At 41.8% G+C, this 27,421-nt stretch overlaps 1 protein-coding gene and 1 long non-coding RNA gene across 4 annotated transcripts in view; one reads left to right on the forward strand and one right to left on the reverse strand.

Moving 5' to 3' along the window:
* Positions 1-27,421, reverse strand: part of PANK4 (pantothenate kinase 4 (inactive)) — a 112,902-nt gene that overhangs the window by 9,627 nt on the left and 75,854 nt on the right. Inside the window, exons 10-17 of one of the 3 annotated variants that reach the window (XR_013263231.1) lie at positions 21,197-21,352; positions 17,936-18,048; positions 16,698-16,785; positions 12,112-12,263; positions 6,692-6,747; positions 5,482-5,531; positions 2,104-2,200; positions 1,242-1,342 (exon numbers count right to left, since the gene is read on the reverse strand). Coding sequence is in view for 2 of the 3 variants with exons in the window: in XM_077457678.1 (XP_077313804.1) it covers positions 1,242-1,342; positions 2,096-2,200; positions 5,482-5,531; positions 6,692-6,747; positions 12,112-12,263; positions 16,698-16,785; positions 17,936-18,048; positions 21,197-21,352 (821 nt within the window). In the remaining variant the exon portion in view is untranslated. Of the gene's footprint in view, positions 1-1,241; positions 1,343-2,095; positions 2,201-2,235; positions 2,281-5,481; positions 5,532-6,691; positions 6,748-12,111; positions 12,264-16,697; positions 16,786-17,935; positions 18,049-21,196; positions 21,353-27,421 lie in introns of those variants that run through there. The other 2 variants (XM_077457678.1, XM_077457679.1) reach the window with 2 other exon arrangements.
* On the forward strand, positions 4,692-8,163 carry LOC143934240 (uncharacterized). Its single transcript, XR_013263232.1, has 2 exons — positions 4,692-7,297; positions 7,478-8,163. It is a non-coding gene; the product is annotated as an uncharacterized LOC143934240 (long non-coding RNA).

The following is a 27,421-nucleotide window of genomic DNA, read 5'->3' on the forward strand; positions in this document are numbered from 1 at the left end:
CTCAAGCGTCTCTTCTGCAGAGAGAATAAGTTCAGTGCTCGCAACCTTTTCTCATAACTAATATATCTTCCAGTCCCTTTATTAGCTTTGTTGCCCTTCTTTGTACATGCTCCATTTCCAGTACATCCTTCCTGAGGACTGGTGCCCAGAACTGGACAGCATACTCTAGGTGCGGCCGGATCAGAGTTATAGAGCGGGAGAATTATCGTTTTATTTCAGGAGTTGATTCCCTTTTTAATGCATGCCAATATTCTGTTTGCTTTGTTAGTAGCAGTTTGGCATTGCATGCCATTGCTAAGCCCATCATCTACTAGGACCCCCAGGTCCTTTTCCATCCTAGATTTCCCCAAAGATTCTCCCCCCAGTGTATAGATTGTATTCATATTTTTGCAACCCAAATGCATTAATTTACATTTTTCTACATTAAACCTCATTTGTCATGTAGTTGCCCACCCCGGAAGTCCCAGTGCCAGTCTGCCTGAACACAGTGCTGTATACTGTATGTAGTAGAGGCTACATACAGTTAATACTTGCGTGCCTAAACGTACCTGTTGCAGTAAAACGTACGTTTGGGCTAGCTTGGCCCAAACAAACTATTTAAAGGAACATTAAAAAGGTGAGATCAGCTTTAAGAGAAGGAAAGGTGGCCAAGTCACTGTTGTGAAGGACACTGAGGCAAGCCAAGCTGCTGAGAAAGGGAATTGGTGCACCTGTGCCCAAACTATGGACAGTTAAGTATTTAAATATTTTTAAGAAGTGAATAGCTTTAAAACAAGCCATAGACATCTGTAGGTGCAGGGATTGAAATGTTGGTAAGATAGGTGGACTTAGCAGTTACTGTTCTCCCATCTCCCTAGACCCTGCTCTTCATTATTACACATAACCATCATACCTCGCCCTACACAGTGACATGCAGCTCCAGATTTTCTTCACTACACTTGCAATAGATGGTTGGTGCACATTCTTGTGAAGCCCTTCTTATCATTTACACCCAGCTTGAGATGCAGGAGCCATTAGTTCTGATGGACACACAGTATACAGGTGCCAGAAAACAGAACAAATGGTTGAAACTGTGACCTGTAAAGCACTGAATGGTGGACCAACAGAAAGCCAGTCAACGAGAAGTAGGATAGGCAGAAAACAACAGTTCAGGCTGTAAACAGCAGAGGCACCAGTGGACACTATACTCGCCCATCTACAGCTCCAACAGATCTAGTAAAGTCTAGGTTTTCTATACTTACTGTATGATTGAATCCATCTCTGCTATACGTTCAACTACAATGAGGGACTCGTTATACGTCACATCATTAAGAGCAGGTCCTGAATTACATGCCAGGATGACCTGTAAAAGGTAACAGTCGGCAGTCACACCCTGACAAAAATAAGTAATACAATGACTAAAAAGCAGGAACTGAACATTTTTTGTTCCCATTTACATCACAAAGCCCGTTAGCATGTAAACTCTTCATGTAAGGTGTTTCTGTAAGAAGAAATGCAAGTTATAAGTATATTGTATGTGGCAGTTACAGAGTGATTCCATTTGCAAGAGGAACATGCTTATAGCACACGTCTAGTGTACATTAGGTAGTGTCCCTCTTTTTTCCTAAAGTGGTTCTTTTAAAAGGTAGGTGTTTTTTTCATAATGCAGTCTGTGCATGAAGGTAAAAAAAAAAAAAAACCTATCTGAAGCTCCCCCAGCCCCCCTTATAGTTACATGTGGCTGGCCTTAATCCCTCACTGTGCCCAAGAGCAGTGGTTCTCTCCTCAATGGAGATCAAGGGAGCAGGAGACATTAGCTGCTCAGGTCATTTACAGCCAGTGAGGAAAGAGCACGAGGCAGGGCCGGGACATATTGTGTGTCAACAGACACGCAGGCACCAAACTGCATTGTGTGGGTCAGTGGAGGCCTTGCTATGGGAGCCCCTGGGGGTGGGTGAAATCAGGGCTGCTCTGTGCAAAACCACAGAGCAGGGAAATGTACTTTTTTTTATTATTCCTTTAGAATTACTTTAAAACACAAGTAATGTGATGCAAGCATTGCTCAGCTAATGTATTATAGACTATACAGAGTGGAAAGATGTTAGTATTACTGTACCTCAGTACCTCTGGAGATCAGCTCCCGTACAAAGGGAAACACTCCTAGAATGATGTCTATGCCACTGTTGTCTACAAAAATTAAGGCACAATTATGCGGAGGACCCTAAAAAAAAAAAAAAAAAAAAAAAAAAAAAAAATACTGCTGAAAGCTTATTACTTACAGATAAAGAGCAAATACGGTGCCTAAAAGAAAAAAATTATAAAATAATGGACAGTACAAAGAAAAAATATGTGCAACCCAAAATACACCATCAAAAAATAAAAAAAATTATAAAATAATGGACAGTACAAAGAAAAAATATGTGCAACCCAAAATACACCATCAAAAAATAAATCATGAACACACATTCAATTTTGCTAAACACAAGTATCATGAAAGTAAGAAAAAAAAAGCACCCATCAAAAAGTTCAAAGAGATTATCACAGTAAGAATAGGATTTTTAAAACAGCTTACCTGTAACATCCTTTTCTTTGAAATACATCACGGGACACAGAGCCATAGTAGTTACTATGTGGTTAGAGGCTACCTTCAGGCGATGGACACTGGCACGCCCCAAGACCAGAAGTCCACTCCCTATATAACCCCTTCCACCACTGGGAGTACCTCAGTTTTGTAGCAAAGCAATACACGTGTATACAAAAAACAAGGGAGGGACCTGTGTCCCGTGATGCACTTAAAAAGAAAAGGATTATACAAGTAAGCCGTTTTAAAAATCCTATTTTCTTATCGTACATCGTGGGACACAGAGCCATAGTAGTTACTATGTGGGATGTCCCATAACAATGCCAACTGAAGGGAGAGAGACAACAAAAGTAGGGCACTAAGAAACTAGAGGACTTATACTGCTGCCTGCAGTACACTGTGTCCAAAGGCAATATCCTCATGAACTTTTACATCTACTTGATAGAATTTGGTAAATGTATGGTCTGAAGACCAAGTTGCGGCCTTGCAGATTTGAGCCATAGAAGCTTGGTGATGCACCACCTAGGAAGTACTAACAGCCCTGGTGAAGTGCTCTTTAATATGAAAAGGTAGAATTTTTCTCTTAAACCATAAGCTTGAACAATCACTTGACAAATCCATTTAGAAAGAATAGATTTCAATGCTGCCTGCCCTTTCTTAGGACCATCTGGCAACACAAAAAATCTGTTTTATGAATCCGAGCAGTACTTGACTGCTCTCACCACATCAAGAGAATGTAGTCACCTTTCTTCCGCAGAACAAGGTTCTGGAAAAAAATGAAGGCAGAACAATATCCCGATTTAAATGAAAACCTCATACTACCTTCGTAGGAAATTAGGATGAGGGGGTAATACAAACGTATCCTTATAAATAATCAAATATGGCTCTTTACAAGAAAGAGCAGCCAACTCTGATACTCTTCTTGCATAAGATATGGCCACCAGAAAAACAAATTTCCTTGTTAAAAAGGACCAAGAGAATATCTCATATTGCCTCAAAAGGCTGTTTCTGTAATGCCAACAGGACTAAATTCAAGTCCCAAGGGCTCTCAGGGGTGACCTAACTGGAGGATTAATCCGAGTTACCCCCCGAGTAAAGCTACGAACTAGAGAGTGTACCGATAAGGCCAACACCTGGCCTTTGATAGTACTCAAGGCCAGCTTAATTTCTCATCCCATCTGTAGAAATTCAAGGATCCTACCTATGACATATTTCCTGGGGTGCCGACCCCTGGATTCACACCAGGAGATATATGCCTTCCAGACTCTATAATATAGGACTCTGGAGGCTGGCTTCCTAGCATTAACCAAAGTAGAAACTACTGAACCTGACAGCCCATGGTCTTTCAGAATGTGGGTCTCAATAGTCAAACCGTTAAATTTAGCTTTTGCGAGAAAAGGTCTGGCCATGGTGGTAGGGTCCATGGGTCCCCTACCTCCATCTTTATGATCTTTGCATACCAAGATCCTCTGGGCCACATGAATCACCTCCTTCCCTTCCTGCTTGATCCTGCAAAGAAGGCGCGGAATCAGCAAAACAGGAGGTAACGCATAGATCAGTGAAAACTGATCCCACAGAAAAACAAAGGCATCTGTTCTGCATGCCTGCCAGCAGATCCTTTGTCCTTGACACATAGATGTCGATCTTTTTGTTGAACCTGGATGCAAACAGATCCATGTCCAGAATTCCCCATTTTTGATATATTGATAGAAAAATGTCGGGTGAAGAGACCATTCTCCCCGGAACAACTGTTGGCGACTCAAGTAGTCCGCCTGCCAAATCTCTATTCCTGGAATGAAGACTGCCAATAGGCAAGGAATGTGGTCTTCTGCCCAAGATAGGATATGATGCATCCCCCTGCTCAGTGGGGATCAGCAGGCAGATCCCCCGCTGAGCAGGCAAACTCCAATGGGGCCTGCCGTCTGTAAGGGGTCTTAAGTGCTGCATTTGACCTATACTTTGATAGTCACTTTAAGTCTATATATTGATATATGGACAATTTTTGCTGAACATTTTCCTACTTTTGTGATACTTGTGTTTGGCACTAATCTAGGTTTCATTATTTTGATTTGCACTTTTTTTTTTTTTTTTTTTTTTAGATAGTAAAGTCCACCAGGTCCTTGAAAATAGGGTCATCTTACACAGGAAAAGATAACGAAATGCAAAATTTTTTGGAGATGGATTAGAACACGTTTCAGGTTTTTACTGCTGTCTGTACCCCCGTTAGGAAGATCCATCCAAAAGTGGAAATCAAAGAATACAAAATATTGGGTGGTTCCCAGAACAGGAATAGGGGAGAAATCTTCCAGTGGGGACACTAGTTCCGATGACACCCCGGGATTCCCCTCACACTTCCTGTTCTGGCTATGTGACAGAAAGTGAAGGAAAATTCTCTCCCCTCCCCTCCAATGAGATACAGGGCAAAATATTCTATTTAAAAAGCGGAAAACCAAAAATTTTTGCCTTTAGTTCTTCTTTAAGGTCTTGTTAAAGCAAGAATGGCAGGGTCAACCACAGGTCTTTTTTCTGAATAAAATTCTCCTCAGTAGATGAGGGCAGTCACTGTACAAGAAGGGCTGTAATATTGAGTGGTCTTTAGGGTCTGGGTTCTATAGCAATGGACTGCAGCCCTGGATAGCACCCTAGGCTGACTACAATGCATTGCATTAAAGTGTAAAGGTGAGCCCTCATGCAGGATCCAAAGCAACATTACAGGCCATCCCCACAACATACTGTTGCCATGTTTTTACCAAGGTCGCACCCATCCGGATGTACCGTTCCTTTCAGAACCTATGTCCTTAAGTTCAACAACCAAACATTGACTGAACATCAAAGAAGACCTTAGAAGTGTTTTACAATTTTTTTTTTTTTTAATCGGAACACAGTAATTTTGCCAAACTGTAAATGTCAAATACTTTTACCTGTAATCTTTTGATCCATTCACAGTAGGAGTCCACAAGCCATGGTCTTGCTGTTGGAAATAATAGAAAATGGAAATCATGAAACATAACCTGGAATTAATCCACTGCATTTATTAGGAGGAATTTAGTATTACATTAGGGTTTATATGAGGCACAAAATAATGAACAAAGTGCAATAATCTAGAACAGTTAATTAGAAACCAATTCATAAAGTGCAACAACTCCTAGCGCCCAACCAGAAAAGATTTTGCAGTCTGATTGGTTGGCAGGGTTTATGGTGTTTCGCCATAATACATGATCCAATATGGCATATAAAAAGTATTTTAAATTTGAATTCAAAAATAATAATTTAATATAATGCAGCTCACCTATACTCATATGGTGGATGTATTCGTTGTCTTTTTTCCTCTTTAATTTTCACCTGATGATCCTACCAATAACACACTTCCTGTCCTACGGTGAAAATACTCACTTTATTGTATCCATGGAGAAACAGCGATGTCACCCTAGGACAGGAAGTGCAATAGGTCTATAGAACTTCTCTTTGTCAACTTCATAACAAGTGGGAAGGTTAGTTCACAGAAATCTGAAAACAATTCTAACAGTGCAGAAGCTCTAGAGACAGGAAGTCCACTCATTAGATTTTTGTTCACTAGCTGGACAGATAACACAAAATGCTTTTAAATGGTATAATTTATCAGACCAAAAAGCAGCAAAAGGAAAAAAAAAAAAAAAAAGTTGTTCACTGTTAAAGTTTCCATAAACTTAATAATCAAATACTTTACAAGGGGAATACCTATAAGTATTTTTAAGGGAACCTTTGTGTTTGGGGGAGTGGGTGTACTAGACAGCCAACAAAAATCATACAGATGTAAACAAGCATAACACTTGCCAGTCACCCCTTCACTTCTGGCTGCGTTGCCAAAGCCCCTATGCAAATAGCGATTGACAAACACAAGCATGCCTCCCACACCCAAACAATAGTACCCAGAACTTCTGATGGGTCACGTGGGGCCCAGGTATTCTATTGAGGATGAAGGCATACATTAAAAGTACAGAAGAGATGTGCAGTAAACGTCTGTACCAACGCTAAATGCGGTCGGACAGCCGATCCTTGCTTTTCTCTCACAGGTTTGCTTAAAAACCCTTAAATACATTTTTTTTAATTAAAAAAACCTTATGCAAATATCTAAATTTTCATCAAGCCAACCTTGTAATTTTGTCTTTGCTTCTTCAAATCCAAACTCGGGATCAGACTCCAAGACGCTGAATTAAACATGAGAAAACAGCATCATGTTACAATTTCCAGCAGCCTTTAAATAACATATTATACAGCAATTCGGTAATAAGAACCGTTATGCGCTTCACTGCCTTCTGTACGAAGACACCTGCATTAATCCGGAGGGGTGACAGAACTACAACTCATTTGGTCTGACAGTCTGAAAAAGTATGGAATATTTTGATGGCTTTAGTTTTTAAACAAAAATTGCCTAAATACTCATCATACACTGTAGTAAAAGCCCAAGTATTGACACAATGGGGTTTATTTACTAAAATTGGAGCGTGAAAAATGACAGCAACTCTGCATAGAACCAAACAGCTCCAGGTTTTATTGCCAAAGATTAATTGAACAAGCTGAAATTAGAAGCCGATTGGCTACCATGCACAGCTGCACCAGATTCTGAGCACACCAGTTTTATAAATCTAACACAATGTATTCTGTATTCTTTACAGCGGACCTTTTTCTCCATTCACTAAAAATCACATCAGAACCTGTTTGGAGGCTGCACACCTGTTAGTTTGGGTATGTGTAGTGGTAAGTACACATTAGGCCCCTCTTACCCTCTGCCTTAAAATACCAATATCATGTCATACATGTCATGCTTGTGGCCGTCAGATCTCGCTATGCCTCATGGGATTTGTAGTTCTACAACAGCTGGAGATCTGCTAATTGCATATCCCTGCTATATACCTAATCTGTATCCTTTCACCTTAGGTACAATTCATACACATTTACCCCTGAAGAGCGAGCTAGGACTTGCGAAACATGTCGGGTACACCGGATGTTTGTATACTATGTAATTGTTCATACACAAAATGTACAATTATTGCTATTATATTTATTTTACTCATTTATATGTACTCTGTATGAATTGGCTCTCTTTGAAGATATCAATGCATGTATTACTTTTACTGAATAACTATATACTTTATTTACTGTTACTTTTATTGGTTTAGCGGTGCCCACCTCAAAGTTTCAGGGCGAGATTTTTCCTTTTTGTTGTATATTTTAGGGATGGAGGTGTCACTGGTGACACCAGATCTCTCTTTTTCTTGTTTGGACTCCATACATCCATTTAGCACAAAGACTATTGTTGTTTCTTTTTTGTCATTAAACATGTTTGCCTATGCTTACAAATGGTTTCTAATTAGTGACTGAGTGAGACACTGGTGAGCTAGCCCGGCCCCACAGTTGCATCTTGGGAAAACTACATCACCAGTGCTTTACTGGGAAATGTATGTAAAACTACAAGATCTCAGGGGAAAGGCATTTTTTTTTCTCCAGAGATGATATGCACTGTCACATGTTCTTGGAGGCATAGCGAGTTCCCGGATGTAAAGGAAATGGATTAATCTGGCCTTAGGAAAATGGCCGGAGGAAAAGAAATGGTTATGATGACATGAAGCCACAGAAGGCAATAAAGCATCTTATATAAAACGTTCAAACCTTTAACAAAAAAAAAAAAAAAAAAAAAAAAAGTCTGTCCCCTTTGGAGAGCAGTGGAACAGGAGTAAAAACCCAAGAGGGTTTTTACCCTTACCCATATTTTGCAAAAACAAAAACATAGTTTTGACTTGGCCTCATCACACTTGTTTACTATGATGCAGCATACCCCTTGCACTATGCTGTATGTCAAGCAGACATTCCATTATTTCCTATGTGACAGCTCCACGTCTATGTGCTGCAGATTAGTGGTAAAGAAAGGGAAACTATGGGCCAAATCACACCATATGTGTACATTACCACGTGTGCTTGCATGCGCATGGGAACAGTGTAAATCCAGCATGAAAAATGTGTTACGAGAGCGCTTTTAAGATCCAGAAGTTTATACCTGCAAGGATCTGTCTCAAAAATACTGCAATCTTGTCAGGATCTGAGCATTTCCCATAGTGGACTGCTGAGAGTTTGTAGACATCAGGTAGAACCTTGCACAATATCAGTGCTTGAGGCGAGTCCTCACAGACTTCACCTCCACTTCTACTGGTAGCTTACACCGATAATCAATAACATTAGGACTACTGACAGGTTTAGTGAATAACATTGATTATCTTGTTACAATGGCATCTGAAAGTTGGTGGGGTATATTAGACAGCAAGTAAACATGGTGTCTTGTTATTGAGGAGGAGATGGCACCAATATGCACTATGGGAAGAAAGCAAGCAAGCTGGCAGAGGCAGTGTGATTGCTTTGGGCAATGCTCTGCTGGGAAACCTTGGGTCCTGCCATTCATGTGAATGTTTGACATGTACCACCTAAACATTATTGACCAAATCCGCCCCTTCATGGAAACACTATTTCCTGATGGCAGTTGCCCCTTTTTAGCAGGATAATGCACCCTGCCACACTGCAAAAATTCTTAACCACTTCACCCCCGGAGGATTTGGCTGGCCGAAGACCAGAGCACTTTTTCCAATTCGGCACTGCACCGCTTTAACTGACAATTGTGCAGTTGTGCGTCATGGCTCCCAAACAAAATAGACGTCCTTTTTTCCCACAAATAGAGCTTTGTTTTGGTGGTATTTGATCACCTCTGCGGGTTTTTTTTTTGCGTTATAAACCAAAAAATAGTGACAATTTTGAAAAAAAATGCATTATTTTTTTACTTTTTGCCATAATAAATATCCCCCCAAAAAATATATAAACAAATCCCTGGTAAAATTGCAATAAGCATTTATTGATTGGTTTGCACAAAAGTTATCGCGTCTACAAAATAGGGGATAGTTTTATGGCATTTTTAATTAATAATTTTTTTTTTTTTTTTTTTTTTACTAGTAATGGCGGTGATCTGCGATTTTTATCGTGACTGACATTATGGCAGACAGATCGGACAATTTTGACAAATGTTTGGGACCATTCACATTTATACAGCGATCAGTCCGATTAAAATTGCATTGATTAGTGTGCAAATGTGACTGGCAGTGAAGGGGTTAAGCGTGTCCTAGGGAGTGATTGTAACTGTGGGGGGAGGCGCTGTGTGTGACACATTACTGATCATGCTCCCGATCACAGGGAGCACTGATCAGTAAACTGTCACTAGGCAGAACGGGGAGATGCTCGTTTACATTAGCGACGTGACGTGACATGACATGACATGACATGACATGACATGACATAGATTGTGCGACAGAGTACGCGCGATCCGACTCACCAGGCCAATCTATGGAGGCCCCACCTCGCAACTTACAGGACTTAAAATCATTTGCTACTGACAGCTTCATGCCAGATACCACAGCATACCTTCAGGAGGTCAAGTGGCATCAGGGTTGTTTTGATGGCAAAAGGAGGAACTAACCAATACTAGGTGGGTGCTAAAGTTAAGGATCAGTGTAGCTGCTTAATATATAGGTCATGTCACCAATCTCATACTCGTGGCTTCTTTATGAAACTTTTACATAATGTTCAATAAAGCAATTCACAAAGAATATTTTGTACTTTATCATCAGTTTACCATGGAATAGGAGATTTAACAAACACCCACACAGAATACATGCAGCAAATTTTACACAATATGATACAAATGAAAGGTAGAACGAGAAGAGGTCTTTGTTTTTCCAGCTATGAAGGTTTATGAACATTTTGTAAGGATTATGTCCAGCCAAGCTTCATATATCAGCAATATCTATCCCCCCATCTATGCACTGTAGAGTGGGTATTTAAAGTGGTTGTAAACCCTTACAAACTACTTTGACCTACAGGTAAGCCTAGATTAAGGCTTACCTGTAGGTCCATGAAAAATCTCCTAAACCTATACAGTTTAGGAGATATTTACCCGAAGACAGCCACCGCTGTCTACGGCGCATGCGCCGCAGATTGCGGCGATATGCCGCGAGTGTCGGCTCCCGTGCGCATGACGTCATCGCTGGTCCGGCGAATCAAAGCGCCGGAGCAGCAAGACCCACCAAGAAGATGGACGCTCGGAACTACAGGGGACAGCAGTGACTTTGCTGGCTCCTGTGTTAGGTAAGTGACACATAATGGACTACAATGCGATGCATAGTAGTCCATTATGCTTTACCTTTACAGGGAATCAAAGAGGAAGTAAACCCATCAGGGTTTACTGCCTATTTAAGAGGGTTGCCAAAACTGAACTGCAGATTAAAGAGGCCACTGCTATAATCAGATAGCAAATCAGTTTCTTTCATTCCTCTTTCCTGAGTATTGGTAAGGGTACGGGTCCATACCTAAACTTTCCCAGTGTGGCCATGGTACAAGCAGGAGGAGACTAACAGAAATGAAGGTACATTTAAAGTGACTGATCACTTAAGCACCCGATTGGTGGCAAGACTGCCTCTTGACGTACACATGTTGCAGAGCTCCAGCAGCCCTAAAGCCTGCAGATAGATATTCTAAACCAGGGGTCTCCAAAATTTCCAGCAGGTGTGGACATTTTTCTGGCATCAGTGGGAGTAAACATCACCAAATTTGTCATTAGGAGGAGGCATAGCGCCCCATTGTTGGTGTCTCAGTGGAAGAAATGGCACCCCCCATTGTTATTGTCAGTTGGCAGTATAGTGTCTCCAGTGGAAGAAATAGTGCTCCAGGTGCCAGATAAAGGCAAAGGGCAGCATGTGGCCCCTGAGCTGCCATTTGGAGACCACTATTCGGCACAAATAGTGAATTCCTGAACCGAAGTTTAAACTACAAAACTCTTTACTAACCCATGATGCTGCTCAGCATACCTATGAGCCAACAACGAGGAAGGCAGGAAATGGCTAAGCTCAAATAGTTCCCGGGGTCATTATCTACACATCAGATTACCAGATATATGGTGCTTGAGCACAGAGGAAGCTCTAGGTGCCTGGAAAAGGCATCATAGTTCGTAAAGTAAACCTTTCCTAAGAGAAATATGAAGGCCTCCCATTATTGACCTCCCAATTGCCTGGTTATGATGTGGACTTATTGGCTTAAAAACCCTCTAATGACTGACCTGGAACAAGTATTAATATTGAGAAAGTTGGAGACCGAAGTCATCTGCAAATTAGCCCTGCATTCTGTTGAGTTGGTACTGCAGCATGAGAATCAGCATGGAAGCCAGGCAGCCCTTTTCTCTTGTAAAGGGTCACTGATATTTTTACACAAGCCAAAACCTTCATTACTGGAAGAACCAAGAACACTGCCTACATCCCCCACCCTCCTTTACATATTTATGTTTAATACTAGAGAACTGGTACATTTTAAGATCAATGCTAAGGGAAAAGGAAAAAGGGGGTTCAATAACTAAAACAGCAGCAAGCATCCTGACATGTGAAGGCTCCTACATATTTCAGGGTAACACTGCACTTCAAGACTAGAAAGCGGAGGACATTAGCTATATAAAACATGGTGGTTGTAAGACATGGAACACCTACTCAGAGACTGCTTTTGCTCCCCAGTCAAAGACATTGCCTGCTAACAGTCCTTTCACCAGAGCAAACTGTTTGTCCTCCCAGCCCAATGAATCCAAAGATCTGATAACTTTCTGATAACATTTTAACGCTATGTCATTCTCTTTCTGCTTTACCTGGAAGAAAAACATGAGAGACTGGATTTTACAAAAGGAAGAAGATCTTACCCAGGCTTGGATCGCTCGTTCCAAGACCCCCTCCGGACATTCTCCTCTTACGCTGATGGCCTCTATTGGACCAACAAGTCACTGTTACCAGCATGCTGATATGAACAACAGTTACACGGGGGTGCTAAGTAAAGTACACTAAAATGGCACATATAGAATATAATTACATTCACTGATTTACCAGACATCACATACTGTACATCAAGTGAATTGGAAGAGATGTCTACACAATGAAAAAAAGAGAACATCTAAAAAGGGAACCAGTCATAGGATAGGCTACCAATGTTCTGTCTTCAGAGTCCTGGAACAAGTATCCAGAGCAGGACTTATGATTAATAACTTGTTTTCAAAATTCATGTTCCAGGGACATCATTGTTATCCTTGCTTTATAGATGACTGGTGCGAGGCATGCACAACAGCAAGTTCTATATTAACACCTGAGTATCCAGATTAGGGATGGAGGTGCATTCCTCGTTGTGCACTTCATTTAAAGTCCCAGTATATGTAGATATTCATTCCCCCTTTCCCTGTATGCATGAACCAGGGATGGAGGCAGAGCTCTAACCCATCAGGTAGAGCTGCACGTTTCTGCTAAAATGAGAATCAAAATTCTCTCACGATTCTCGTGGCTTAATAATCTTTCACATTATACAAAAAAAAAAAAATGCCCTAAATTTACTGTTTAGTTTTTCTTTTTTTGTGTTTGAAAGCACACTGCGCAAATACAGTGTGATAAAATATTGAAACAATCACCATTTTATTCCCTAGGGTCTTTTTTCTTAATGATTTATCATGCAGCTCTACTATCAGCTAGCTCTTAGCTACTTTCTGAACGCTCACATGCATGTCCACGGGTTGTGAGGAACTTTGTTTTGGTCCCCACCCTTTGGACACATGGTGCGTTTGCAGTTTTGTATGTATTTGTACGTGTGGTACACTTATGCACTGACTCTTTTACACCTACTCTATTTTTACAGCCCTTGCATCCCCGTTTTTTGTTCCCAGAGGTCTGTTTTGCTCGGGCTGCCCTATTTTCTCCTCGGAGCTGCGATGCGCACCAGGCACCACCCCTAGTCTCCCCCTGCTGCCCTTTTGGTGAGGGATTGAGGGCATGTGGTCTCCCACGCATCAGCGCCATGCACATGCTGTACAAGAGACATCCTTTTTGGGCGCTGCCTAGTCCCTGCGGCTTTCCCACCTTGGCTGATGCGTATGACGAAATAGATTTTGGCGCCAATTGGCGTCAGACACCTCCCACTTGTTACCACGCCAGCATGATGCTCTATATAGCGTGCCCACCCGGACATCCCCATTTGTAGCTTACCAGACGATCTGGTTGCACTGTCTGACTCACTACACATCTCACACTGCATCTGCCACCAGAAGGTAACCTTATGTGTCACAGTTGTTTTCACTCATTTTCACCCTCATTTTCTCTTTATCTTCTCGTTATCCCTTTTCAGAGCCTTACGTTTATCACTATGTAGGTTTTCCAAGCCTGCACTTCACCTGATACTTTTAAATCATGGAATTTTCTCTATTTACCCCAACCTTTGGGCTTGTATGCACTCCTAGTGGACAGTGTTTCTTTCAAGCTATTTTGCGACAGTACTACCTGGCTTGCTACATATACCATGTTATAGTTATTTTACAGATTCTTTGTAGCCAAATATTGGCACAATACTTCCTACAATATGTACAATCCTAATATGCTGGGGGCGCTCATGTGTGGGCCTGTTTTTCCGATGGATCCAAACACCTCAACTCGCTGGGAGACTTGTATAGCAACTCTTGCATACCAGTACCGGTCAGGTTGAACTTTTAATGGGATGCAATTTGTGGAGTATACCATCTATGGATTTATTGTACATAACTTTCCTACAAAATGGGTTCTTATTTAGACCATCTTACATTTTTTACAGACACAAAAATCCGCTCCTGGGGAGTGAGATTATGGACAAAATGCATCAAGCTTCAAAGGACCCACTCCCCATTTTGTACAATTGGTCCTACTGACACCTGTACAACATGGTTTCATTTCATCACATTCATGTATTTTGTTTATTTCCTCCCATTTTATGGTACCAATGTTTATGGTCTTATGTTTGTACTATTTTTCAAGTTTAGTTCACTTGATAATCATTTTGTATTGCATGCTTTGAGCATTTACCCTTCATGTACATTGCTATGCATCCTTTTTAACCTTGTTAATAAATGGATATACTACTACATTATGTTGCAGCCTGCCTCACTCAAAGTCCCATACTTTTATTTTTTGTGTACTTACACACCGCAGCCTGTTTAACCCTCTCCAAATTAACCCATTGAGTGGACATCTCTCAAATTCAAAAGACATACAATAAAGCAACATGCACGTTTATAGACACATGTAAAAACCTCATGTCTTATCAATCTAATCAATTAAAAAGATCCTCAGTAATGGCATACTGACCATATTTTCGATAATTTACACCTTGTTTATAGCCACCTACAGGTGCATAGTGAAATTTTGCATAATTTTAATTAAAAGGCACTGAAGACTCAATGATATTAATTGTCCAAAATAAGTTAGTGATTTGACACTATACAATTACCAGCTGTAGAATATATTATATATGCTATGCACATTTGCACCACTAGCAAAGAGCAATGCAGTCAAGGACTTTTTTTGCGTGACCTTTTCTCATCGCCCACCGAAGCATTAGTAGTGTTTCTGCAGAAAACCTTGAGTGGGCGATTCCTCTTGAATGAACAATTTGGTGGAGTGGGAGATATGAAGGGTAAGTATACACTTTGTTGGATAAGCTTTGTGGCAATTTTAATATACCTGACAGGGTAGTTACAACTTAAGGTCACGATGTTTAAAGATCACAGTAAAATATTCAATTAATTACATATGCAAGACATGTGACAAGAATTTATGACTTTGAAATTAAACCTTGCAATATATTTATTAGAAGTGTAATTTTTTATGAACTCAGCTTTACCATGTTGCTAAAATGGCACAGGAGCTTGTCAGGTACACTGACAATACTAGTGACATGCAAGAGAATAAATGCTAATTACATCATTACATATTCACAGCCACCAGGATCCTGAAATGTTGCTAACATGATATTTAAATGAGCACAGGTGACTCTTTATACACTGAGGTATGAAGTATAATACAGGCTGTTACCCAGATCTGGTAGCTACAACTCACTCATGTTAATTTGCTACTTGAATGACGCACTAATCTGTACACCTGCTTCACTGTCTTGTTGTGTTTCTATACAGGTGCAATAGCACCATTATAGTAAAATACATACGATTATAAATCTCAAGATACAAAAAAAACTGCCTCTGATATTATGCATGCACCAAAAACTACAAGTGTTTTATCCCTGCTACACTTAGACTTATTTTTTCTTCTATATTTCTCGGTCTCCCAGTTCCCAGTCTCCCAGTTCCTTTAAGAACAAGCCACAATCAACATTCTATAGCTTGATAATGCAATTCAGTAATAAATGGTGACCAAAACAGTTTTTTTCAATTTTCCCATCTGTAGATTTTAAAATGTTTCCATGATCTCTCGCAGTCAGATTTAGCAGGGTTCTCACACTGCATCCGAGCAGGACTGTATTCTCTTGGTGTTCTGTACAACCCCCTCTATATGTAAAGCTCCATGCAAGTAAGCCATTCATTGGAATACAGCTGGTCAATTTAGGAATAATGTCAAGACTACATATGTATCAGCCTGAACCACGTGCGTACGCACGACCGGACTTCCCGGCGGACTTTCAGCGGAGTTCCGACTGACTTTCTGAACAAACTGACTTAGCCACACACGAAAGTCAGTCCGTTTTGAACATGGTGACGTAAACGGGACTAAACAAGGAAGTTCAACAGTCGGTAGCCAATAGCTGCCCTTCATATATGGTCTGTCGGACTAACACAGACAAATGTTTTTCCCAATTTTTAGACCGTCGGATAGATATGAAACATGTTCTATTTCTAGGTCTGTCAGATTTTTTTTCCGGTCGGACTAGCCCACACACGATCAGATTGCAGTCTGCCGGAAAGTCCGGTCATGTGTATGCGGCACTACATTAGAGCGGACATAAAAATGCAAACTTCCATTCATGTCCAAACTTACAGAGATGGTTTCCATTAAAGTACAACGTGAATGGGCTATACACAGCTTTTACTTCCTTTCTCAAATTAAAGCGAGGACCGTGGTTCAGTGCAGCTTCACACTGGATTATGTACTGTACATTATATCAGTAATAAGCCAGACAACCAGATACTATTGTGATCCATAAGAGAGCAACTTACCTGTATATCACTACTTGCAGAGAATCTGGCTGACAAGGAGAACCGTATAATGCAGAAATTGGGGCTCACCTTTGAGTAGGGGTCTGGAAAATTGAATTCATTTAAACAGTGCTCCCGAGTGTCTAGTAAACTGCGGACTGTCAGCGATCCATAAGCACTGGAAAAGATTGCATAAACATTTTATGAGGAAGGAACAAAGTATTGAAAGAAAGCATGTTCTTTACCAAATACAGCCTACTGTACTAGACTACTGGTCCCATTATTACATTTCAAACTTTGTTAGTAGGGAACATGCCATCACATTGCACTATTAAGAGAAATAATAATCTGCCCGCAATGTCACGGGGCATGAAAAAAAAAAAAAAAAAAAAAAATAGAAAGGCCATCCTCTTCTGCTGAAAATGCTAAGTGCCTGACATTCATACAGGCATTTAGCTTTAAATGTATTTGCATGCTTGTTTCGAGTCAGTAGTTAGGGACAGAAGTCGTTTCTCCAAAATTCCTTATTGGCAAGATATCGGTCCAATCACAGGGTAGAGGAGGACAGTGACTAAAGGACTAGAACTTTTGCAGACACATAAAAAAAAACATACATACCCTCATTCATTCATGAATAGGAGTGAGTATCACAGGAAGGACATATACAGTACATATGGCATATAAATAAGATCCTAAGATGCTTTTGACCAAGTTTCAAAGTTCCTTCTGCTCCTCCCCCTCCTTTAAAAGTTAAGTCCGCAGCTAAACATACTGTAGCTGCTGACTTAACATTAGGACACCTGCCTGTCCTGGAGTCCAGGGGATATTGACATCCGCTGGTCGGGTGCTGCCGCCATTGCTGGCAAGAGAAACCGTCAGTATAGCCTTTCGGCTTCATGGCCAGGTCCCTACTGTGCATGCGTGAAGCATGCTGCACTCTCTCATTGGCCCAGCAGATGATGAGGGAGGCCGAGCTTCTGACATACTTCGCCATGGCCCGGTCCCCCGCCCCCCTGAAAGGTGTAAAATGTGGCATCACATGGAGGAGGGGTTGGGTAATCAGATAAGCGCTGAAGTTCCATTTCTGTGTGGAACTCTGCTTTAATTGTGCACTCATGCCTGGTTGAATGTGTTACAGACTAATGTTTTAAATTTTTTACATTCATGATTATCCATGGCTACAAAGTTACAAAACAAACAGGAGTGTATTTAGTGGCAATATAGGGCCAAAGCAAGCAGAATACAAATTCAAACATGTTACCAGTACAGCTCTAGTGATCTTATACACAAACACAATCTATACCTTCTAGAGGCACCAACATACTCACAAGGGCTGGTGCCTGAGAGTCTGTAATTTGTTCCAGTACTTCTGCTGGAACTTTTCTGCCCGCTCCACTGCATCCCTGGCATCCAGCTGACTGGCAACAGCACGTTTAGCAACCTTATTAATAAAAGAAGGTGTAAGAAAAGGGTTAATTTGCAGGTTTCCTTGTAATGCAGTTAAACAAAAATACACTTCAGCCAACTACTTTTCATATACACACCCCCAACAGAATTTGAAAACACTAAAAGGAGGTAGGTTTTAAAAAGGCTCCTGTCACTGTTGCTTAGTCACCATGTGCTGACCAGCAGCTATAGGGGTAGATTGGATCTTCCAGTAAAGATGACTGCCACTCTTCCGGGACCACGGTGGAACGCACACACCAGAAGTGACGCGTTTCAGAGCATGCACACAGGGTTTTGAAGAACATTTTGCACATACTCCGAAACACATCACCGCCCCTTTCTTGACGTCACATCGGGCGTGAGAGTTCCCCACACACAGCATGTGTTCCACTGCGATCCCGGAAGAGTGACGGTCAACTTTACTGAATGATCCAGTCTATCCCTACAGCTTCTGGTTGACAAAGGGAGATGGAGCACCAGAAATAGGACATCATGCTGAGCCTTTTTAACACCTACTTGTTTTTAAAATGTTTTGGCTAATAAACTGCTGAAATTCTGCACTTAGAGGTGCCTTCTCTGGTCTTCTCCTGTAAAATTGTTAATGCCAAACACTGCGTTCATTTTTTTTCCCCCAGGCTGCAATACTCGCCCCCCCCCTTGATGCTGTCCCCACTGTACTACTTTTTTCACAACAAAATGTCCCAAGTTTTCCAGGTGGCATGATACCCAGCATCATTTACCTGGAAGAGGGAGGCCAACCTGTAAGTGAAGGGAGTCATGGGCATGCTCTCTAAGGGGCAATTGCTAAAGCGCCTTGCTCTCACAGTATAATGATGTATCATCTGAAAATAGGACACTGCTCATCATGTGACTGGCTTATAGAGACTTTATGGAACGGTTATGCATATATCAAAAGGAGAAAAAAAAAAAATGCATAACACACTACTGAGAAGCATGAGAATGCTTACCTAATGATATGGCTAAACATATGATAGATAATTCTATCAGCTTTAAAATATATTAGACTGCACTGCCTGTAATCAGTTCTACAAGCTGTCCAGGACCCCAAAGAGAGTTGTCTGTTGTCCCAATGTTGAGATTTACATTTGCGTTCTGACCAAAAGACAACAGGAAATGAGGTGAAAGCTCTCCTACACATGTCCACAGTGGAAGATTTCCCCTCAATTCTTGTGATAACATTTCTCTATCACTTACTATCCAGGTGACAACGGTCACCAAGACACAGGGTAAATCTCCCCAGTGGGGACACAGACAGCAGAAAAACCTGATAGGGGCTCTTAAAAGGCTTTGGCCTTAGATATGCTTCAATTGCCATTCAAATTGACAGTTTAAAACTGACCTAGGTCAACTACAATTAAAAATGGATCTAAGGCTTCCATCAACTCAAAAAAAAAATTGATACAATTTTATCAAAAATAAATGTGTATATATATATATATATATATATATATATATATATATATATATATATATATATATATACACACACAGCTAATCCTGTTCTAACACCTCTAACATAATTAGTTGTGTCCTATTGAAAGCATTAACTGGAAAGCAACATTTTGCTTAAAATGCGATTTGATACATATATTTTTTTAATGCAAGGTACAGAGTTATAGCTGGTCACTATAGATCTCTTGTACTTTACAATTATCTATGCACCAGGTTTCACCTAATGTGCTACTATAGAAAAAAAAAAGAAAACTGCAGATGTCAAACAAAATCCCCACTTGATGGCACCAAACTACATCTCCTGAGGAGGAGACTGTCAAGTCAGGATTGCTAGAGAGATCTACTTTTCACAGTTTTGGTTTTATCAAGCTGTATTTACTAGTGCAACTTATAGCATCCAAGTGAAAGATATTGCACATACATTTAAAAAACAAAAAAAAACAAATACAAAAATCAAAAACAGAATCACCAAGTTGGAAAAAGGATCACCCCCTTATGTCAGTCTATCTAGATCCAGGGATTTTGTAGGATAGATTAAAGGCTATCTGGGACTCTCCTTACTCATTGGCTCCTGCTGCAGTCAAGTCAGTCAGTCAAATCTGTCAGTGAGCCAATGAGGAGAGAAAGGGGGTGAGGGTGGGCTGTAACTCCATGTCTGAGTGGACACATGGAGCTGCAGCTCGGCTTGGGTGCCCCATAGCAAGCTGCTTGCTCTGGAAGCACTCAACAGGAGGGAGGGTCCAGGGGCACTGAAGAAGCACCCGAGAAGAGGAGGATCTGGGCTGCTTTGTGCAAAACCACTGCACACAGCAGGTAAGCATAACATGTTTGACTTTTTTTCTACATTAAAGCGGAGGTCCACCCTAAAGTGGACCTTCCGCTCATCGGAACCCTCCCCCCCTCCGGCGCCACAATTGGCACCTTTCAGGGGGGAGGGGGGTGCGTATATTACGCCCCTTTCCGCAAGTGCCCCGCTGCCTGCTGGGAAAACACACAGATCCCAGAGGCAGCGGGGACCGTCCTTATTGCGCAGCGTGGCTCGCGCATGCGCAGTAGGGAACCGGGAAATGAAGCCGAAAGGCTCCATTTCCTGATTCCCATACCCAAGATGGCGGCGGCAGCACCCGAGAGACGATCTACAGATCGGCTTCGGGTGCAGACATCGCGGGCACGCTGGACAGGTAAGTGTCACTATTTTAAAAGTCAGCAGCTGCAGTATTTGTAGCTGCTGGCTTTAAAAAAAAAAAAACGCGGAGTCCCGGCGGACTCCCGCTTTAAGAAGAAAGGAGGCTTTAGTAATACTTTAAACCCCATTGAAAATTTGTGGAAAGACTGCAGTCCACAAACAGTCAGCATCAGATTTAATTGAACTTGAGCAGTTCTGCAAAGAAGAGTAGACAAAAGTTGCAAAGTATAGATGCGCAAAGCTAGTAGAGACATAGTCCAACAGATTAAATGCTGTAATTAAAGCAAAAAGGTGGTCCAACAAAATACTGACACAAGGGGGTGATCCGTTTTCAAACTCCGTGATTACGTTTTGAATCCTTTTATTTTTTCCTGACACGTTGGTATAATATACTGCAGATGGATCTTTGCTTCTCATCTATTAACATGTTTCACCAATACAATGCTTCTTCTTTGGGACTGTAGGCACAAGGAAATATACTCACTCCTTCTAAAGCATCTTCAAAGCAGGTGAGCCAGTACTGCCGAGCCAATGCATCTTCTGTAAGATCCATAGTATCAGGAACATAGGAAGATGGGTCAAAGAGCAGAGGGAGGTTTACTAGTTGACGCTCCAGCCGGTCCATCTCCAACATGTCAAACTGCAGGGCACAACAGAGTCTACATTTGAGACAGCACCACAGTCTGGGCAAAGCATAGAAGATTATGCATTTAATGTATGAAAATTTGTGCTGCCCATAATATACTGTATTACTCTCCTTAGGTCAGAGTAGCCACAAACGGGCACCAGGCAGTTTAAAAAAAAGCAGAAAGCAATGGGTTCTAGAATACAGAGTATTGGGCTGGTAAAGGTACAAATGCATCCCCCCCCCCCGTCACATGGATGAATATATTGCTAGAAGTCAGGGGTCCTCAAACTTTCCTTCATACTCTAGGGGTGGCCAGTAGGAGTATTAAATGCCACAGTGTCAGTGGGAGTAAACAATTCTCCAGGGTTGGTGGTCAGTGGGAATAAAAAATGACAGTGCCTGTGGTCAGCAGGATGCCCCATTACTGGTGTCAGTGGAAGGAATTATGCCCTAGCAATGGTTGTCATCAGGAGGATTTATGCCCCTTCATTGGTATCAGTGTGAGGAAATATGTCCCATTGCTGGTTGCAGCGGCAGGAATAGTGCCCCATTGTTTGTGTCAGGGAAAGGCATTATACCCTATTGTTGGTATCGATGGGAGGAATTGCCCTTGTATTGGTGTCACTGGGACAAATCGTGCCCCATTACTGATGTCACGGGGAGGAATTATGCCCCATTGCTAGTGTCACGGAGGAATTATGCCCCATTGTTCGGTGTCAGGAATAGTGCCTGAGGGCCAGATAAAATGGCTAACAAAGGGCCATATCTGGCCCACAGGTTGGAAGCCACTGGAAGTAGTAAGGATTCTTTCAGTCACATTTATTTAACCAAAGTGTATATATATAAATCAGGGCTGCCAATAAGGCAGTACAGCCATCCCTCCAGTACCTGGCCCAGGCCCCATTAGTTTAGGAGTGGGGCCCAGGCACTAGCCAAGTAGGAGGGACAGCTGTACTGCCTTATTGCACCTCTTGCAGTTCTGCTGCTGGCTTCTCCCCCCTTTCTCCCTCTGGCTGTGCTGCAGGGGGGTTTGGTATCTGTGCGCCCACCCCTTTGCTGTCTAGGCCCCCCTGGGTACCCACCAGCAGTATATATGGTTGCAGGATGGAGAGCAGAAAAGGGGCCGGTAAGCCCCCCCAACAGGACTGTTAAAAAAAAATAATAAAAAAAATAAACGAAACATTATAGAAAAAATTAAAACGCAAAAATTAAGGGCTTGTTCAAATCAAACATGCTTTGCTTTTTGAAGACCTGTCAGTATTTGGATCACTCTTCAAAGAACATTTAACAGCTGGCGAGAAGGTATATTGCCTCCTCACCCTCCGCTTTAATTCTGCGCTAGTATGACGCAACCACGTGCTTTGAACTTGCACAGCAACGCTATTTACTTGAATAAGCCTTGTTGGGGGTGTATATGGGGTACGATGGGGTATAATTTCTTTCATGGTTCGCCAAACATAGAATCGCAGTTGTGGAGTTCTTACACCTCCTGCCATTGCCTCTGTTAAAGGGGGTAGCAACTGGTGGATGGTAAAACAGCTCAACCATGGAGTTTTACCACTCCCCAACCTTATGTGTGAATGAACCACAAGGACTCACAGTGTTACTCTGACTGTGTGAATGAATGAATTGTTCATGCAGCTAAAGCTGCCTGTTACTCGAAAGCAGTGATGGCAAACCTTAGCACCCTAGAGGTTTTGGAATCACATTTCCCATGATGCTCAACTACACTGTAAAGTGCATGAGCATCATGGGAAATGTTTTTCCAAAACATCTGGGGATCCAAGGTTCACCATAACTGCTCTAAGGGGATGCAGCAGCAGCTGTACAAATGCAGCCGCAGGCCCTTGTTTGAGAGGTGTGGGTTAGGGATGAGCACGATGTGCGAGTCGAACATAAGCCGAATACCGAACATTATGGAGCATTCACGGGAAATCAGAGCGCCCGCGGAATGCGCCATAATAAACAGCGAGATGCTGCTGATTGGCCAAAGCACACACCTGACTTGCATGCTATGGCCAATCACAGCGCACCATGCTATGAGAGCCATGATTGACCAAAGGCAGGGTGCCTTTGGCCAATCATGGCTCAGGGGGCCGAGTGCATGCCCCACACTATGTAAGGCTGCTTACATAGCAGCCATACATAGTTTTATTAATGAGAGCAGTAAAATTACATTTGTAAAGGAAAAATTGTCATTTAAAAAACTGCTTGCGACTAATGTATATAGATACCATTCTTTAAAATAAAAACATGTTATGGGGGGGGGGGGGGCGACATGCAATCTTGCGCCCCCCCCCCTCTTTTCCTGCCGCCTGCGTGCTCAGATAAAGGTCTGGCATGGCATTTGAGGGGGACCCGTGCACCATTTTTTTATTTTTTTGCCACAAGGTTCCCATTAATATCCATACCAGACCTGAAGGGCTTGGTCTGGATTTTTGTTTTTCTTTTTCTTTTTTTTTTAAATAAATGATCTTGTCCCAAATTGTCATTTTTACAATTTGGACACTTTTTCAGAATGTGTAGGGGTATCATGCGATCTGGGGGTCCCCTTGTTAAAGGGGGCTTCCAGATTCTGACAAGACCCCTGTCATCCCCCACAACCATCAGGCAAGGGTTGAGGGGACCCCAAAACACCCTCCCCATGTTGAGGGCATGTGGCCTAGTAGGGTTCGGAGGGCAAGAGACCCCCCCCCCTTTTCCTGCAGCCTGCCAGGTTGCGTTCTCTAATGGTCTGGTATAAGGGGAGGGGGGACGCATTTTGTTTTTTTGGTGCGGGGGGGGGGGAAGGGGTTCCCCTTTTCATACCAGACCCATAGGGCCTGGTAATGGACTGGGGGGGGGGGGGGTAGAACCTGTTGCTGTTTTTTTTCATTGATTTTTATATATATTGTTGGGATCCGTCAATTCATACAGCCACAAGCAGTTTTAAATGACCTTTTTTCCTTTAAAAATGTAATTTTGCTGTGGTACGGTCCTAAACACGGGAAAGATGCGCTACTTTACAGGCATACTATGGAAGCCCCCCAGGCATGATATTTAAAAGGAATATTTCATTTTTATCATTTCACTTTAAGCATTATTAAAATCACTGCTCCCAAAAAATAGCAGTTTTCAAAACTTTTTTTTGCATTGATACATGTCTCCTGGGGCGTCCCCAAAATTTTTTTATGACAATAACTTTCAAACAAGCCTTTAAAATTAGCACTTTTGATTTTTCATGCTCGTGTCCCATAGACTAATGGTGTTAGCATTCATTTTTTGCCTGTTCACAAGTTTTGGTGTGAACCGAACCGGGAGGGCGTTTGGCTCATCCTTAATGTGGGCGAGTGGCTCTGAATGCACACCGTCTATGTTCAGGATCAAACACATGTACCCACATGCCTATCAAATTAGGACCTGTGGCTGTGTTTGTACAGCTGCTGTATCCCCATAGTGAGACATAGGCTAACCTGCATACAGCTCAGCTCCAGCCATATCAATAAGCCACAACACCCATTTGAATGAGCTCTAAAAATGATTTTAGTGCATCTTTAGCAAAAGTTTGATTTTATATGGGGGCCGCCCCGATATTTTTAACAGCAGCCTTGTATATAATCCATGGGCTGCCTGACAGCATAGTATCACCTCGTCATGCCTACTCAGTACACTGCAGACTTAAGGTTAAAGTCATCTTTTGTAACCCATATTTAGGGTGTAACATGTTAGATGCACCAGCCCCCGCATCCCCGACATGACAGTGATCAGTGGATCTTCTCCCCCCACTCCCTGTCACAAGGAAAAAAGCAAAAGAAAAAACACACACACACACGCCTGCCCAGCCGCCTCATTCTTTCATATTGTTTTCTGAATGTGAAAACTACAGGTACCGACAGCACTTGCAGCTGTTTGCTTTTAGTTTTCAATGAAGTACCAGGGCACGGTTGAGCGCTCTAGGTAGTTCATGGAGTCTTCCTGTTGGAGTAACTTCCTGCTCATACGAAGTATGAGCAGACAGCTTATACAGACTGCCTGCAAGAACCCTGCATTGCATCGATCTGCTGAGGCTTTGCAGGATCATAGTAAAAAAAAAAAAAAAGAAGAAAAAAAAAAGTGTTAAAGTGTTCTAAGAAAAAAAAAATCACTTTTTTAGCTGCAAAAAAAAGTGCATTTATTTTTATTTTTTTTACAAAAGGTGAACTTATCCTTTAACTTTATCCCAGGCTATAGCATACTACGAGCTACAGCCTTGATTCCTCTTCTGCATTGCATCTTTGAACTGGGACAGCTGGATCATATGACCTGATCATAGATTATCAATTAGTATATTTTATTTCAAAGTTGCCGAGTTCAAAATGTAATAATTCACTTTAAAAAATACTTGATGGTGCTGTGACAATGCCATATTTAAATCTGAAGTTTAATGGGCTTATATTTAAGTATTGCTTTTGTCCCCCCCCCCCCCTTCTGCTCAAAATGTTATTGAATTATAAATAATAAAAATAAAAGTTCTCATTACATCACTTAGACCCAGTGACCTCATTACTAAGGCCGCGTACACACGGGCGGACTGTATGGCCTACTTAGTCCGTCGAAACACATTTCAGCGGACAGTCCGCTCGTGTGTGGGCTTCTGCGGACTTTTTCAGCGTGCAGTCTGGCGTACTAAGTATTTCGGAATTTCCATAATTCTGTTCGTCATACTTTGGTTTCAGCGGACAATCCGCTCGTGAGTAGGCTAGTTTGACGGACTAAGAATGGCGCATGCTCAGAAAGGATTTACACGGCGGAAGGTTGCATTGCTGTGTATTGGACTTCCTATTTCTAGTCCCGTCGTACGTGCTGTACACGTCATCGCGCAAGCTTTCGATGGACTGTTTGTGCATCCGTGTGTGGTCAAGTCTGTTCATTCGAAAGTAGGACGGACTGTCCGTCGGATTGTATGACGGACTAAGTAGGCCATACAGTCCGCCCGTGTGTACGCGGCTTAAGTCTTTGTACTTATCTATGCAATTCAGGCAGATCATGGCTGGCAGGAAGGACCAGCAGGGTGCTGTACAGGTCTTCCTGAAAAGAGGAAGCTGTGGTAACCCCCATATATGTTGCTGAACTTCTATGATTTAAATAACTAAAGCCCAATGAATGAAAGGAGTGGGCCAGGAACAGTAGGACTGGGATTAAAAGAGAATACAGATAATAAAAGATCATGTAGGATGTCTTCCAGACAGGACAGGAGACAGGCTCTGTCTGACTTGCTCTAGCTGTTAATGTAGTGCAGGGAAATCAGTCATGTCAGAGTAATCAAGTCATGTCAGTACAGGAAAGACGCCTGTACAAAAACATGGCACTAGTCGCATCTGAAACACAAACTGTACAAATGGCAGGGCAGACGTATGCAGCTAAATGATTGATACACACAGAGAAAGTAAATATTGGTTTGCCAGAACAAGCTCAATGAAAACAAAAGCTGATCAATTCTATAAAAACATATTTCCTAAGAAATGGCTGGCTGTATTAGCGGCCACGGTTCCCTACTGTGATCATAACTTGGCACTACAATACCACTGCCCCCACTTGTAGTAGCTCTGTGTACATTGGAAAACAGACTGCCAACCTGACCAGCAATTGACTTTCATTGCAACTAAAACAGCGACACAATGCAATTCTACAAGCACTGACATGTAAAATTACTTACTGAAAACTGATGTTAAGAGTGATGAGAGGAAACAAAAAAAAAAAAAAAAAAAAAGTAATAAGAATGTGCAGAAATCAAAGCGGTGAAATGATTAATAAGTAAGAAAACAACAGATTACAGGTTACAGAAAGATAAAACGTGTAACTAAGCGTGACTTCTGTATCTGAGATTATAGTCAACTTCCTTTATGATCTTACATTTTCTGATTACAGAGATGACTGTATAACCTGTAAACATCTTTAATTATAAGAAACTTGCACTGAGAGAAGGATGAACACTATTACTAGTAACCTTATTCTGGAAACGGGGACGTGGCCTGGCGGGAGCCCAGGCTGAGGTTGTCATTTCACCAACACCTACGTGGATGTGCGCCATCAGGGATTCTTTCTCTCTGGCTTCAATAATTC

The sequence above is a fragment of the Lithobates pipiens genome, unplaced genomic scaffold (genome assembly GCF_037356315.1).
Source record: "Lithobates pipiens isolate NorthernLeopardFrog02 unplaced genomic scaffold, aLitPip1_a1.2 Scaffold_27, whole genome shotgun sequence".
Classification (NCBI taxonomy): domain Eukaryota; kingdom Metazoa; phylum Chordata; class Amphibia; order Anura; family Ranidae; genus Lithobates; species Lithobates pipiens.